Consider the following 17,017-nt stretch of genomic DNA (forward strand, 5'->3'; position numbering starts at 1 on the left):
ACAGAGTTACAGTTATGTATCCTACTTCAAGTTATATCACTGCCCCATACCAAATGCCCTGTCGTCTGCATATCATACCCTTCGCCAGCGACATCCATTCGTACTCTCTTACACTTCGCGTGACAATCATTCCTAGATTCTTCGGTGTCCCGGACAGACTAGATACTCTCGCATGTCATTTATCTTATCTGTCCACACCAGATCTTAACCAACATGTCTCCTGCCGCAGGTCACGGCGGGGTGAACCAGCTGGGCGGAGTGTTCGTGAACGGGCGGCCGCTCCCGGACATGGTTCGTCAGAGGATCGTGGAGCTGGCTCACAACGGCGTCCGCCCCTGCGACATCTCCCGCCAGCTCCGCGTCTCCCACGGCTGCGTCTCCAAGATCCTCTCCAGGTAGGTGATACCTCCGGGTGTCGTGGTCATGATGAGTGTGGTCGCCGCACCACATCGTCAGTAGGGATAACAATGGTGATAAAGGCGGCAGCAGCAATGCTCTCAATTCTGATAGTGCTGCTGATACTGTGATGTAGGAAAATATGGGAAGTAGGATGTTTCCAAAGGAATCCATCACATCCTTACCTCCTCTTGCGCTGTGTGCAGCCTCAAAGCTGTGGGATCCCCGTAGAAGCGACATTAAGGTCTTGTAGTGATATAGGTTGAAGGTGGTAAGCAGCTACTGAACAGCGTGGCACCACTGCCTAGAAATTGGGAGGGTTAATGAAGGCAGTGAGCCAGCACTGCAGCGGCTGTCACACTCCCCTCCATCACCCAGGCTACTTGTCTTTCATTTCTGCCTCACGTATGCTTTGGTCACTGGCACTCAGTCCAGAAAGACGTCTTGATACGTGATGCACACATCTTTATTATTAATCACAAGTTCCATTCGTGTATTCCTTGGAGGTAGAGCGGTAGAAGTAATAAGAGCTGAAAAAGAGGGCAAGTGAGGGATGAGGGGAAAGGGTGTCGATGAACTATAGAGAATAAAAAAGAATGTTTGGGAATGAGGTGAATACTGTTAGGAGAACGAGTGGGCAAAAATAGACGACCAATTAGCACATCACTAAAGACACTTAGTGTGGTAACACCCATGACCTTCGGGATTGTGGTGGGAGCAGGATGTTTATGGTCACTAACCCAGGTTGCTGTAGCTCATCTGAACCACACACACACAACCTTCCTTCCTGCAGGTACTATGAGACGGGATCCATCAGACCCGGTGTAATCGGCGGGTCTAAGCCCAAGGTGGCCACACCTACAGTGGTGGAAGCCATCGCCAACTACAAGAAACAGAACCCCACTATGTTTGCCTGGGAGATCCGGGAGCGGCTTCTGGCAGATGGTGTGTGTGACCACGATGGCGTTCCATCTGTCTCCAGTATCAACAGGTGGGTAAAGGTTGACCTAACTCCATCCGGTTGCTCTCTGGTAGATTTTACGCGACCGGCATCTACAAAACCCAAAGTAGCGACTCCCCTCGTATAGACACGATTGTCAGATATTAAAGGTAGAACCCGACCATGTTCGCCTGGGAGATCCGGGACAGGCTGCTTGTGGAGAATGTTTGTACCCAGGAGAACGTACCCTCCGTGTCCTCCAACAACAGGTAACGATGGTAGTAGATCAGGAACCTGCAATGCCAAGCCTGTCCACCTGCCTATCGTAACCTATATGGTATACTTTGCACTCAGCAATAGACTCCTTTTTTGCTCTGTAACCAGCCTCTTCCTCCTTCGCACGTTACCCCAAGTAGACAGCGTCACTGTGTATCTCCTGCGTGAATGTGACCCTCTGGAGACGCTGATCTCACAGCCTGATAGTCCTTATGACTGGCATTGTTCCCGGGTAAACATAAGGTAGACCAATAATATGCAGCTGTGTCTGAACGTAAATCTTTTTTTCCAAAGGTGAAGATAAAACATGTGGACATTAGAACATATTTGTGTTTAGTTCTAAGATAACGAACATGATGAACCGCATTATGTTACACTCTGCCTTCGTCTTCAAACTTATTAGCTTTTCATGGAGTTATATCATTTTCATGCAAGTAAAACTGTTAATGAGAAGATTCTGTGATGATATCTTCATTGAATATGCCTTTAAGAAAAGAATAAAGACCAAGACACGCATCCATAGGAAATAATTTACTCACCAGGACATGTAAGAAACTTCTGTTTTGCAGGATGACCATAACGTCCTTGTAGAATTGGGTGTAGCGTCCATGTAGAGGTGGGTGGTCAGTTCTCGATGTGTGGGAGTATCATAGGCTGTCAGTGACTTGTGTGTTAGAGATACAGGCGAAGGTAACCTAAGAAACCTTACCCACCAGAAATTTCTGGAGGTTGCCATAGTTTACCTGGCTGAAGCATAGTTCCCTTAGGTTATGTCAGACAGACACATGTAATGAACCAATGACTAATTCGGATCAACAAAAATGAGGCATTTCAGAATGATATTACAAATTTATGATGCAGGTAGTGACAGAAGTTGACACCTCTTTTCTTCATCTCCAACAGCCGTTTTGATACCTGTTTCTTTCTCTACACGTGGAAAGCTTAGAAGTCTCTACCTTCTCATGTCTTACCCAATAACTATGACCTGGCACGTTTACCAAATGGCGTCCTAGCTTCGTCTCTTCGTTTGTATATCAACTGACTGTTATATTTCTCTCTGATGATGTGATTATTACACGAAAGTGCACTTTGGAACTTATCGTGTTTCATTTTCCCTCATGTGCCCTTGTGACTACTGCTGCCCTGATGTGCTCCCCTCACCACCGCCACCGCTCTGATGTGGCCTCCTCCCCTCACGACCATCGCGTTTACGTGTCTCCTCAACACTACCATCCTGATATGTCCCCGACCACCATCGCTCTGATGTACCTCCCTCATCACCACCGCCCTCAAGTGCCTCCCTCACCACCACCGCCCTCACGTACCTCCCTCACCACCACCGCCCTCACGTACCTCCCTCACCACCACCGCCCTCACGTACCTCCCTCACCACCACCGCCCTCACGTGCCTCCCTCACCACCACTTCCCTCACGTGCCTCCCTCACCACCACCGCCCTCACGTGCCTCCCTCACCACCACCGCCCTCACGTGCCTCCCTCACCACTACCGCCCTCATGTGCCTCCCTCACCACCACCGCCCTCACGTGCTTCCCTCACCACCACCGCCCTCACGTGCTTCCCTCACCACCACTGCCCTCACGTGCCTCCCTCACCACCACCGCCCTCACGTGCCTCCCTCACCTTCACCGCCCTCACGTGCCTCCCTCACCACCACCGCCCTCACATGCCTCCCTCACCACCACCGCCCTCACGTGCCCACAGAATAGTGCGCAACAAGGCGGCGGAGAAGGTCAAGCATGGGCTGCCGGGGACGCCCTCACCAGTGTCGCAGGCCACCTCTGTCATCACCCACGTCCCTCCCGCGCCCCACGAGACCGTCCTCCAGCGCCCCGGATCCTACTCCATCAACGGCATCCTCGGCCTTCCTCCCCTCGCAGATCCTAATGGAAACATCCAAAAAAGGAAGAGAGAGGATTTCAGTAAGTGCATCCAAATTCTGGTTTGATTTTGATCTGGTAAAGAATAATGATTTTTTTTTTTTGATAAATACTTTCCTTGAGAACACCACTGGCTCTCGTCGAACAATGCTTCTGTCTATGCTGAGTACATGATAAAGACTAACCTGGGGGATTTGAGGCATGTATGTTCTCTTACCATAAGGCTCTTCATGTAATTTATTACTCAAACATTCGTTCTGAGACCATTCGGGCAAGAGACCCTAAGTAATCTAACCTGGAAAGATTCTCCTCTCCTCTGACTCCCAGTCATCTTATCTCTCGGCCTGAAATGATTATCCATATGATATTTGTGAGGCAAGGCTCTCCTTTGTGTGAATGAAGCACGTCAATCTCTTCTTGACATATAGGTTTTCTTGGTCTTTGGCCAAATATGTCCTGAACAACATCTGCCGTTCCACGATTCCTCAACTTCTCTGTTCCGGTTATACTAGAGGCTTTCCTGCATCTGATGAGAACGGAAGCCTTTTCTGTCTTTCGCTAAAACTCCTTCTTAGATGACTTTTGCAATTCCTTTCTTAGTGATGCTCCTCTAACTGGCAATTAGCTCCTTTCTACTCTTCTGACGTAAAGTCCATAAAATACTTTTCTTTTTCAGCACTAACAACGCTAATGGACTGGATGGAATCCCTCCTAGTGCTTCAGAGCAAAAGTTTTCACTTATCTTCGAAACTTGAGGAGAAGGAAGAGCGTTCTGATCCTACCAGTTATTGTCCTGTCGCTAGAACTTCTACCGCTTCATGAGTCCTTGAAATATAACCCCTATATTCTCAAGCATTCTGTAGCTCAAAGTCTTCTCTTTGGTCATCAGGATGGCTTCCGCAAGAGATGCTCCGCTGGAGATATCCTTTTCCAAGGCGTGACCTTCTGATATCTTGCGTAACCTTCTGATATCTTGCGTAACCTTCTGGTATCTTGTGTAACCTTCTGATATCTTGCGTAACCTTCTGGTATCTTGTGTAACCTTCTGATATCTTGCGTAACCTTCTGGTATTTTGTGTAACCTTCTAATATCTTGCGTAACCTTCTGATATCTTTGCGTAACCTTCTGATATCTTACGTAACCTTCTGATATCTTTGCGTAACCTTCTGATATCTTTGCGTAACCTCCTGATATCGTGTAAGCTCATGATAGCTTGTGGCACCGAGGTCACATCTCCGAGTTATCTTATGTGGTTTTCCTTCTTAAACCTTTTCCCTTATATTTAGAATTCCCTATTCTCGTAGTTCTTGTTGGGTTGTCCTCTTCTTGTTCCCATTTCAAGATCGATGTTCTTCCGGGTTCTGTCCCGTCTCCCAAACTTTTTCCCCTTTCCTCATCAGAGATAAGCTTTCTTCAGCAAATAACCGAGTTTACTTACATGCTTATAAAAAATCATTGTTCATCCATCATTTCTCCTCACACCCATTCTATACTCTCTTACTTAATCTACATCTCGTCTCCTTACAACTACGTCTTTAAACCTAGAGCTGATTAGGACTTGATATTGAAACAGACATATCCTAGCTATGTTCATGTGCTGTAACTTCTATAACCTCAAACACGCCCATCTTCGCCCAGACAGATAGTAATCATCTCTCCCTACAGTCAGCCCCATTGTTTCTGCCCAGTCTGGTGCTTTGCGCATGACTCTGCCGTGCCAATCACTACCCTGCCATGCACTTAATGCGATATACTGAACAGACCTAAACGTATGTAATTCGATCGTTCACCTCAACTACTCAGTCATAGTTTTCATCACACAGTAGTTTTATCTAGACATAAGACGTCACTAGAGTCTCCCGCCCAGCTCTGTGGCATTGCTGTACCCTAGATATATGCCAGTCAGTCATAGAATGTCACCATAACATTAACTCTGTTGCCCAATCATAACACTGCCACTATCTCCTAGGTCTGCTTCTAAGTCAATACACCGTCAGTATGCTAGAAATCTGTTGCCCGGATATACTGCCATTAGTGTGAGCTAATTCTGTTGTCTAGTATTAACATGATCTCTAATTTTAGGTCTGCTTTTCAGTAATGTAATTTTCCCTTTTCTGCAAGTGAGTCTCATACCGAGTAATTAAATATTTTCCTTTAAGTCTACTGCTCAGTCATGATGTCATCACTATTTAAGTCTACTGCCCAGTCATGATATCATCACTATCTAAGTCTACTGCCCAGTCATGATATCATCACTATCTAAGTCTACTGCCCAGTCATGATGTCATCACTATTTAAGTCTACTGACCACTCATGATGTCATCACTATTTAAGTCTACTGCCCAGTCATGATGTCATCACTATCTAAGTCTACTGCCCACTCATGATGTCATCACTATTTAAGTCTACTGCCCAGTCATGATGTCATCACTATCTAAGTCTACTGCCCAGTCATGATGTCATCACTATTTAAGTCTACTGCCCAGTCATGATGTCATCACTATCTAAGTCTACTGCCCAGTCATGATGTCATCACTATTTGAGTCTACTGCCCACTCATGATGTCATCACTATTTAAGTCTACTGCCCAGTCATGATGTCATCACTATTTGAGTCTACTGCCCACTCATGATGTCATCACTATCTAAGTCTACTGCTCACTCATGATGTCATCACTATGTAAGTCTACTGCCCACTCATGATGTCATCACTATCTAAGTCTACTGCCCACTCATGATGTCATCACTATCTAAGTCTACTGCCCAGTCATGATGTCATCACTATCTAAGTCTACTGCCCAGTTATTACATCATCACTATACTCCCTGAATCTACTCCCCAGTCACAACCTCATCATTGTACTCTCAGTCAGCTGTCCAGTTATATGTTATCATCTCTATCCTATATTTCCTATGGCCAGTCATATCGTCACTGACCTCGAGGTCTGCTGCTGTGTAATAACACCATCTCTGTTCTCTGTCTGCTTCTCAAGAGTGACACAGTTTCTTGTGGTTCCAGATGAACACCGAGACATGACCAGCCACCAGGAGGACGACCTCAAGCGCCAGAGAACCCAGTACAACTCTGACCCTCTTTATACCAGTGTGAGTACACTACCTATCAGTGTGGAGTTGTATATTTCCTTTAATGATGTCAACAGCTGTATCGTAGATGGATTAGTAGTAGTAGTAGTAGTAGTACTAGTAGTAATAGCAGTGGTAGTGGGAGTAGAAGAAGTAGTTGGAGTAGTAGTAGAAGTAGTAGTAGTAGTAGTAGTAGTAGTAGTAGTAGAAGTAGTAGTAGTAGTAATAGTAGTAGCAATGGCTCTAGTGTTAAAACTGGTATTGGCAATACTTGCACAATTACCAGCAGTCATACCAACATAACACGGTTTTATATGATGAAAGAAGACTGAGGCGACAGTAGCTTGCTGCTGAGGGAGCATCACACGAGGCACCGTGTCTGTCCTAGTCTTATGAAGCACCTGATTTTATGTGGGAGTTCGAGTCTTCGTTCTTTTTTTCTCTGGCCTCCAGATACAATCGCATTTGGTTGGTCCGGGATCGCTGCGTCTTGTTACGCTGCTGGTGGTTCTGGTTTATGGTTGTAACGGTGTTGTTGGAGGAGAGAATACAGTGTTGGTGACAGGGGATCGGTCTTGATGGTGGTGTTGAAGGAGAGAATACAGCGCTGGTGACAGGGGATCGGTCTTGATGGTGGAGTTGGAGGAGAGCATACAGTGTTGGTGATAGGTGATCAGGTGACGTTAGTGGTGGAGGAGGGTCCCGAACACTGATGATGGTGGAGCATCCCGTAGAATGGTGGTGGCGGGGATAATGGTGGTGATGGTGGGAGTTGATGATCCCCGGATAATGGTAGTGGGGGTGGTGATGTAGGAGGATCCCACGCAGTTGTGGTGGTGATGAAGGAGAATCCCGTATAGTGGAGGAGGATCCCGTATGGTGGTGGAGATGACAAAGGATTCCCCAGTGTGACAGCCGCTATAACCCCTGGAGAGTACGTACCTCTCCCGCCACTAGTTATGGCCAGTGCCATCAACCAGTACCAACACCTCACTCCGTCCCAAGCCCGTCAACACACCATGATCACAACTCCTCCTGCCTCTCACTCAGGCAGTATATGCCGCTGGTTCATCTCTCCAGATCACTATCCTTCAATCAGCTGGCGTTTCAACTTAAGAATTTGTCTTTTTCATATCATAAAGGATGACGTTCATTACATCGAGTAGGTTGTAATGAATTAGAATTAAAGAGTGAATAATGATACTTCGAAAGCTCAAAGAGAATTCAATACTAAGCCACAGTTTCCGCTTTTTGGTTACTAGGTCGAAAACCTTAGTAAAGTTGGTTCAGTGAAGGAAAGATTCGCGTATATCAAACATTACTTACAGATCTTCTAATGTTTATTTGACTGATTATAAATGGTTTCCTTTGATGTCGAGATTCATGTCCTCCTATCGAGAGCGAACTAACACCAGCTGCTGTAGGAACTGGCATGGTGTAGTCTGTCGGTGGACCGTCGACCACACATACTTATTGCGAAAATTCATCTTGTATATTATCTAATCGTTCACACGTTCGGATCACTACTAAGTAATACATTTCTTGACCTAATAAAACTAACAGGAAAGGAGAAGACGAGGAATGTTGACAATCCAACCACTGTATTATCATCAGTTCATTGCCATAGGTTACGAATGGTCTAACATGACTGACCCAAACAGCCTCAAGAGGACTGAATGGTCAGTTGCTGTCTGCAATAATTCGGTATTTTGAGTCATAACGGAAATCGTGAACTGTACTTCCAAGACTTCATTAGTCGTACCTATGGTCAATTGCTCTGAAGGCTCTTTCCATGAATCATGGAAGGGATTTTTCCTTCTCGTGAAAGGATCTGTATTCTATCTCAGAATGTCCCAATAGCTTCGACGTGCTACACTGACTGTTTCTGCTGACTAATTTTTTTTCTTTTAAGCTGAATCATATAAAGCAACACAGTAAGCGACCTTGTTCTTCCCAGATTCTGTGGTCGAGGCAGTGGTCGACACTCAAGACTGAAAACGACTCCAAGACCTTCCTACACGAGCCTGAAGGCGGAATCCCTGGCGACGCCTTATCTCCCTACAGGTAAGCCAGTTTTCCACCAAGAACTCGCATTTATCATAACCTCACTGATGTCTTACTGACTTATATAGTTACACTTGTTCTTGTTCTTGCTCTTGCTCTTGTTCTTGTCGTTGTTATTGTTGTTGTTGTTGTTCTTCTTCTTCATCTGTTGTTGAAATACCAGGAACTATCTCCATGTCTTTGTATGGGAATTAGTATGAAACATTTGAAATCTCAGGTGACCATCTCTTGATATTTCAACTTAACCCTCATCTGTCACCTACCTGGGTGTTTCAGTAGCGTCCAGTCGTTCGTGGATCACCCGACCAGCTACCCGTCAGTGTCGACCGCCTCCATCCCCTCAGACTCCCTCTACGAGACCATGTCAGTGACGCAGTCCAACAACAACAGCCACGTCTACTCACCATCCCTCCCCACCTCCCTCGGTAAGTCACATCACACAGGCGCCCCTCTTGACGTCTCCAGAGTTCGGTTGTCCCATCAAAGGACCGGCCACTCTGTTCATACTTTCTTGGTGACGGATGCGAAGGGTTCGTAGGTCCAAAAAGTCTTGGGTAAAGAGAAATTTTAGAAAGAAGTTGAAATACGAATGCAAGACATCATGAAATAGACAAAACCGTAAAATTTACTACTTCTGGCTGGCCCTCTACAGGTAGTGCAGGCGGACAGACGCCTCTCACGCCTATCACTACGCAAGACGTGAAGCCAGTCTTAGAGGCACCTTCAGTCCTAGACTCCACTGTCCTCTCCGTACCACCAAGGTAAGTAAGGCCGCCACACGTACCACCGTCACTGCTACAGGAGTTACCTCACGATTTACCTCTGACAGCAAAACCTAAAGCCAACACCATCATCGCACTCGAGGGAACCACTCGTAGTAACTTACGATTCGGCGATGTTCCTCCAGCGTGTTTGTGACGATGTCATCAGCCTATGTTCTCGCAGATTATCGGTGTATTTTGAACGTTGAGCTTGAAACTGCGAATATTGTCTTGTATAGACTACCGGACCAATGTAATAGGATAAACAAATGTTTTTGTCCGTTTGGCATAAGTGATATGAGAAGAATGTTATTCTTTGATTGAGAAGAAGTCCATACCACTAATGTATTAAGTCACTTGACGCAATGGTATCTTGCATACTGTTCAGAAACACTTCATTCGTCTTACCTTCGTTGGTTCTCATCCGGGATCAGTCACTGATTAATGTCATCTCCACTCCAACCCCGCTATCACTGTCGTTAGAGAATTGATCTTCTCCCTCTGAATTTCTTGCGCATTTATGTGAACCATTAGCCTCATTGATATTAGCCGTCATCAGCTTCTGCCACACGAACGATTTGCTTCACACTTCACTCGGTGGCTAATATCAAAATCAGACCAGTTTCTTCCTCCTGGAGAGCACGAACCACCTTCCTCCAACATGCCCCAGTCTTTGTGTCCCACAGCAGGTGCTTATGAAAGGTGGCACCACACGAAAATACGACATGCATGTCTGTGCTGGCACGACGCAACACTGGTGCTAATAATTCAGCAATATATTCATTGCTTTCGTTTTATGTTGGGAAGAATGTGTTGCGTTGGCTCATCCATCACTGATTTTGACGAGGCAAATATGCTTGTGTACATTCATGTCGTCTTTAAACGTCTTTAAACGTCTTAACATCTTAAAATCCTATCAAGAGGACCCAGCCATCTAGCGCGTTCCATAGTTTATCTCAACCCAGGCTACCTTAATTGTGATGGCCATGTTGCTTGACTCACAAGATGTACTTTACCGGCATGGCTTCCATTAGATGATTTATTCCCTGTTGTCACAACCTCGGCTACAACTTTGCTAGTTATTCACATTAGTTTTCAAAGGCACATCCTGTAGCTAAGCCAAATGTGCTGTAGTGCTTACCATCATCCTTCCTGTGAGGATGAAGTTTACATTACTCTAAACCCATGTCATTCATCTGCTCTATGAGCCAAGATTCTTTTGGTTCCTTTCAACAGAAGTAATGATCTGTCAGGCAATAAATGTTTTCAGTATTCTCAGAGTTGTCTTGTGATCTAAGCTAAGATTCTTGTGTTCTGTGTCATGTCTTTTGGATACTCCATGCTAAGCATCAGCGTTAATAGTGGATGATGATTCTGGGTTGTTTGCACGTCAGGACACACTGTGTACAGGCCCCTCAGCACCCCTCAGTCTACCTCCAGTGCTAGCTACAGCACCACCCTGGCCAGCCTCCACTACCCAGAGCAGACGTCGGCGTCGCCTGCCAGCTGCACCAGCCAGAGCGTGAGACCCATCGACAACCTTGAGGTGGCGCCTTGTTCGTCACCTCTCAAGGCTGACACCCCGTGCACCGCCGTCCTTACAATCCTACAGCCCGCCTCACACGCCCACGCTGCTACCCACCACGACTACGTAGCTACACATGCGCACCCTACAACCCACCCTCGTGTGCCTGTGTACGCTCATCTAGCAGCCACACCTCCTGATCCAATCTACACTGCTTTCCCGCCCATCACACAATACTCAGGTAAGTTACCATTCTTTATCCACACGTCCCAGCTACATATCTGCACCAGATGCTGGCTTGTATCTTTGCATGATCATACCTGGTGCACTAAGTGCTATGTCACATGTCCGTTGTCCCTCGCGTCCTCAAGCATCAAGCTCTTTCGACAGCCATATCCAACTGTGGTTATAATACAGAGTCCTTTACAGACACTTCTTGCTTGTAGAGGTAAGGGACGTTCTCTTATCGTACCTGAAATTTTCCATGTTTCCAAATCAGATGAATCATTTATCATTTTGCTTGCACTTGAATTCGAATGTTTTATCAAGAGCCATTTAGATTTGTTTTAAAAGAGAAACATAGCGAGTTGAGAAGATAATTCTTCAAGTCTGTTTCTCTCAGGTAAGATAGGTAACACTCCCCCTATGCTGTAAGTAAGTAATGATAATTGCTTTTGATGTGAACTTCTCTTACGTCCCGGTGAATGACGTTCGAGTATGTATCAGGCCTAACTTGTCACTCAAAAATTGACTTATGGATGAACATCTACTAGTCTTGTCAAGGCGCATGAACTGAAATATACCCAGGAATCTATCTATCTATCTGCACTTTCGTTGTAATCATTTTCTAATAGAACGTCATTGACTTTCCCTTCTCTTTCGTCCGAGCTAATTAATGTTACCACCATCCCTTCCATCCCAGCTCCTCCCCTGCAAAAACGTGTCTTTCTGAACATGTATTCTGTTTACAGGTACGGCCAGCATAGCGTCGATGACAGACTGTTACACGTACACCTCGCCGTACACCCAGTACCCGTCCACGTACCCAGCCTATGGCTATGGCACCGGAGGACTCCTCAGTAAGTAACTGTGAGTATTGATGTTACTTTTGGTTCCTTGTGTTGCCTCTGTAGCTCCACGAGTGTGTTGCAGGAGTAAGTACTGTGTCTGGTTGGCCCAGTCTTGGTTTTGTTGTATTTTTGCTCACCTCATTGAGAAACTATGTTTCAACTTGGGTGATTTACAGGCTAGCGTAATTCAAGTGATGCTCCAACTATATAAAAAACCAGACATTGATGGATAGATCTAGGCTATGCGTCTACTTTAGACTTAAAGAAAATAAAACAATATTTGCTGATGATTAAAATTACGAAAATTCAAGTATATCACTATTACCAAGGCATCTATTGCTGCTTAACTTCCTTTACATCCTGATGCTGACGTTGTCTCTCCACAGAAATGGAAGACTATCGTGGCGCCGGTAACGTTGGTAACAACTTCGGCGAGATGAACAACAGCAGTAACATGAAGGTTAGTGGTAACAGTAAGACCATAAGCGACAGTAACCACAGTAACACTGCTGCTGTTCGTCTCATGGTTCCTCAGCGTACCTGAGACTCACCCTGGTAATGCAGTGCTAGGCCTTAACCTTGAGGTTATCACGGCTGATTACCCTAATACGAAAAACACTGTGACTTCACGAGTTTCTAGAAGCGCTTTGTTCTGAACGAGGAGCGACAGAGTATATAGCTCATAGGGAGGAGAGACCAGAAGAGATCGAGAACCCGAGGACAACACTCCGTTACCGCCCGAGCGCGAGGACGATTGAAGCAGTATGGACCGATCTCTGGCTAGGATACCAAAGAACCGTCACTCTCAACTGACGAGCTCTCTTGAGCCAGGACTCCTCCTTGAGACCCTTCCCTACTTCAGGCATGCGTTCATCAGATACCTCATGACACATAGCCTCATACACAGGACCTCACGGCTTCTCTTGTGTGCCTGAAGGAGGTAAACGACGGGTTTAGGAGACACTGACTCAAACTCACACATGCAGACCTTTCTACGCTCGGCTTAGGATGCAGCCCTCCCCATCATACGATGACTGTGGCATCTCCTCAGCGGCAGTAACTTTGTTTCTCATGTCTAAGTTTTCATTAAGATCTGTGGCTGTCCGGATCTAGGTCTACTTAGCTTTTGTCATTGATCAAAAACTTTCTAATTCGCTTTAGATATTTCTTTTTTTTCAATAAAAAGTTATGTAAAATGGTGATTTGATTACCTCTCCCACATACTGTATATGACTAAAGAACTCAATATAGGATGAATGAATAGATAAAATAATACACGTGCACTATACATGTCTATATCTAACTGTGGCACGTCTGTATTTTTACTTTGCCTCACTTCGGAACAGATACTGGAAAGACTATCACGCTTCACAGGGATATGCCAGGTGCTTCCGTAGTCTTGGGTGTCGTAAGACCATGACATGCACCTGCAACAAGGCAAATAACGTTTGAAAGTGCTACATTACATTACAGAAGTCCTCCCTGTACATGTGCGGCCGCGCGCGCGCGCGCGCGCGCGTGTGTGTGTGTGTGTACGTTAATTCACATGATGGGATGACGTGTTCTTGATGTGGTACTTTATACAAGACAAACAAAGCGTATCTTTACTAACTATGGTATCTTCCTTGACAGAAACTAACTAGGATTGATCGTTATCACTTCTTTCACTGTACTCATACACTTCATTTTTCAAAGCAAGTGAGCTTCTGTTCACATTAGCGAGTCGGACACACAATATCGTTTCAAAGATGTTGCCATATCTCATAGACAAACTTTTACTGAACGCATCAGATTATCACAAATTCATAACTGTATATGTCTGGGAGATGATAACTCCTATTACCCTAGGGTCACACAATTAATGCGACATTTAAGAAAGTTCTTTAGAAAACGAAAAACATTTCTGTGTCAGGTTGCCGTAGTAAGATTGATCAACACAGTTCAGCAAGCGTAGAGACAGAGAGTTTAACCACTGGCTGGCATTTAAAGAGGGAAGAAATATATTTCATTACCACAGAACATTACCAGTACAAAATAGATATAACAGTATTGTAAAACCTAACTCATGAGCGTGAGGAGCCATCAAACTTGAAGAATTAAGACAGAAACTGATGCCAGGCGTATGACTTTATGTTAGGATTACTTAATGTGGTTGCGAATTGACATTCAAATGAGTCTGTGATCTTCCCACAAAGAATCGTATCGAATCACTACAATGTAATACAGGTGAGCAATATAACATGATATTGATATCTTAGGAGACATAGTCTGACTGTGGATGATATGCCAATTGAATAGAATAAGGATTCATCATTATGAACAGAGCAGCCAAGTGTAGTTAGTGTCGTCTGCTAGCCACACGCGCTCCAGCGTAAACAAACGCATTTTGTCAAACAAAAGAAAGAGAAAATATACAAAATTTACAAATATTTGAACTTCATAGTGAGGTATGATGAATACTGCCTTTTTATCTATTCATTGAGCTCATGATACGCCAATTCAATCGTATTCCACGAAGTATTTGTTAGATTTCATAAGGAAATAACTTCACCATGAATTTTTTGGCGCGTCGAGTTGATTTCGGAGCTTCTTAACACCTCCGTCACCACTGTGACCGGCGTCGTGAGACCTGTGGTGACAGAAGCAATCGTTTGCAGCGTGTGAGAGTCGTCTGTAAAAGTTGCGTTTATAAGTGGTAGACGACGGTATACCGGTGCTGGATTACGTTCCATGATGTAGTTGAACCAAACCAAGATCTCTGTCGTATCCGTTTTGCAAAGTGAACATCGGTGGAAGCTCGCGTTAGAGGTTGAAGTTCCGCGCGCATCGGAGTTCTCTGGGACAAAGCCATAAACTTAACAACACTTCTTCCTTCCCTTTACCTTGAAGCAGTGATCATGATCAGTTAAGGTAAGCCTAATTTCTGGGGCAATATAATTAAAGAGGGTGTGTTAAGGAAGCATTTGTACGTGCTTAATAGTACGCATATTTTTGACTATCGTATAAGTAACGGTAGAACTGGCAGTTCCTTACTGTCGTACGAGAAACTAATATTCACGATGATTGGGTTCTACAATGTTTACCTACACCAAATACTTGCTTTTCCAAAATGCGTTGTGTATAAGTATTACAATTAGTTTTAGTACTTTAATGTACATAAAGATATTCGTATTTCCATAGTCGTTGACAATTGGCTGATCATTATTATGCTTGTTACGTTTTTAACTCTTCATTTATAGTCATATTAAATTTTCGTTTGCACAGACGAAGCAGTTCGTTTTTGGCTATAGCATTTGAACATTAATGGTATTGAGGCTCGTGCATTTTGAAAGATATTTACACTTTCTTTAGACTATTTTCCTGTCAACTTCATCAAGGTTCTCGTTTGCCCTGGTTATGACTGTACCCTAATTGAACCGATTAAACGCTAATGCTAACTATGGAATATTTGTCGACTTGGCATAATTCGATAAATTGATGTTGCCGACCATCGTGTGTGTGTATATATATATATATATATATATATATATATAATAATTTTTTTTTTCATACTATTCGCCATTTCCCGCGACAGCGAGGTAGCTTTAAGAACAGAGGACTGGGCCTTTGAGGGAATATCCTCACCTGGCCCCCTTCTCTGTTCCTTCTTTGGGAAAATTAAAAAAGAAAAAAAAAAAAAGAGAGGGGAGGATTTCCAGCCCCCCGCTCCCTTCTCTTTTAGTCGCCTTCTACGACACGCAGGGAATACGTGGGAAGTATTCTTTCTCCCCTATCCCCAGGGATAATATATATATATATATATATATATATATATATATATATATATATATATATATATAATGCAATAAAGTGCTAGGAAAAGAAATGAGCAAGTACATTGTTTTTGCTGAAGTTATCAGCCTCTGAGAAACCTTATTTTCGACATAAACAGTTTCTCTATAACGTACTTATGAACTATGCATCTCGTAGTAAAGTTTTGTGATCGATAGGTATAGCTACTATCCCAAGGTGCTAGTTTGGTGCTAGTGTGAAACCGTGACTTCGACACGCTTATAGAAAGTGGAGCGGTTAATGAAATCGACAAGGCAAAGTTGGACACACCCCTGCAGGGGAGTAGACATAAGAATGAGGTAAGTTGTATTAGGTAATGTTAGCTTATGACTAGGTTACACAATATTTTGTAGACTTCTGCGTTCGTGCCCGGTAGCCAGCCTCTGGAGACCCCAGTTCTGCAAATCATGTCCACGAACGATGCATCGGATATCAGCGGCTTGTATGTACGTATGTCAACATTTATCATGAACAGTGATAGAAGAATGTGTGGTATGAGATGCTGAAACCTACACATAAACCAAGCATCCCGCCATGCACATGAATTGGCTGTAGGTCCTTGGCTATCTGTAGATTATACGTGTTCATTATTTTTAAATACTGCTGCCCAGTTGGACTGGTGTAGCTGACTCTACCCTTTAGTCTGTCTAATGTTAAGATTCCCCCGTCATAAGCGTTGGGTCTTGGTAAATACACTCTGGTAGGTCAGCTACGTTTAACATTCCTGCCAGCCAGTGCATACAAATTTATGATGTTAATACCATGGGACTGCATCCCATGACCTTCAGACTTCTTAAAACTATTGGGAACTTGGGCTATACTTTGCTTGACGTACGGTAGACATACGATAAATAACCCAAGATTTCGAGTAAAGAAAATTTAGCTGGTACGAACCCAAGGGTCATACTACGCCTCTATGCCCTTTCTTGCCTACAATACAAAGGTCAGATAATCTCGTCCTGATGGAAGCGACGTTTCAACTCGAGACTGTAAGTACAGTAGCGCCATCTGATTGTTAGTCATTTTGCTAACAGTTGAGCTACGCTCGCGAGTTACTAAACACAAAATTGAACGGATATGGTAAGGGTTCAAGTAGTCTCCTTGGTTGATTAATACACAAATAAAACCTGCTTTTTCTCGAGAGAAATTACCAACTCGCACGCCCCAAAAAT

At 44.3% G+C, this 17,017-nt stretch overlaps 1 protein-coding gene and 1 long non-coding RNA gene across 4 annotated transcripts in view; both read left to right on the forward strand.

Annotated features, from left to right (window-relative positions):
• The window catches only part of LOC139754907 (uncharacterized), a 33,792-nt gene extending 20,682 nt beyond the window's left edge, over nucleotides 1–13,110 (forward strand). The window contains 12 exon segments of the mRNA XM_071672734.1: nucleotides 230–395; nucleotides 1,190–1,327; nucleotides 1,546–1,605; nucleotides 3,336–3,553; nucleotides 6,530–6,615; nucleotides 8,552–8,658; nucleotides 8,935–9,083; nucleotides 9,311–9,399; nucleotides 9,401–9,419; nucleotides 10,814–11,185; nucleotides 11,916–12,033; nucleotides 12,401–13,110. Coding sequence (XP_071528835.1) covers nucleotides 230–395; nucleotides 1,190–1,327; nucleotides 1,546–1,605; nucleotides 3,336–3,553; nucleotides 6,530–6,615; nucleotides 8,552–8,658; nucleotides 8,935–9,083; nucleotides 9,311–9,399; nucleotides 9,401–9,419; nucleotides 10,814–11,185; nucleotides 11,916–12,031 — 1,520 coding nt within the window. The 3' untranslated portion in view covers nucleotides 12,032–12,033; nucleotides 12,401–13,110.
• A 1,539-nt stretch (nucleotides 13,111–14,649) lies between these two features.
• The window catches only part of LOC139754908 (uncharacterized), a 136,548-nt gene continuing 134,180 nt past the window's right edge, over nucleotides 14,650–17,017 (forward strand). For all 3 annotated transcript variants that reach the window (XR_011713977.1, XR_011713976.1, XR_011713975.1), the window contains exon 1: nucleotides 14,650–14,924. This is a non-coding gene — a long non-coding RNA (uncharacterized lncRNA). The remainder of the gene's footprint in view (nucleotides 14,925–17,017) is intronic.

The sequence above is a fragment of the Panulirus ornatus genome, chromosome 18 (assembly GCF_036320965.1).
Source record: "Panulirus ornatus isolate Po-2019 chromosome 18, ASM3632096v1, whole genome shotgun sequence".
Taxonomy (NCBI): domain Eukaryota; kingdom Metazoa; phylum Arthropoda; class Malacostraca; order Decapoda; family Palinuridae; genus Panulirus; species Panulirus ornatus.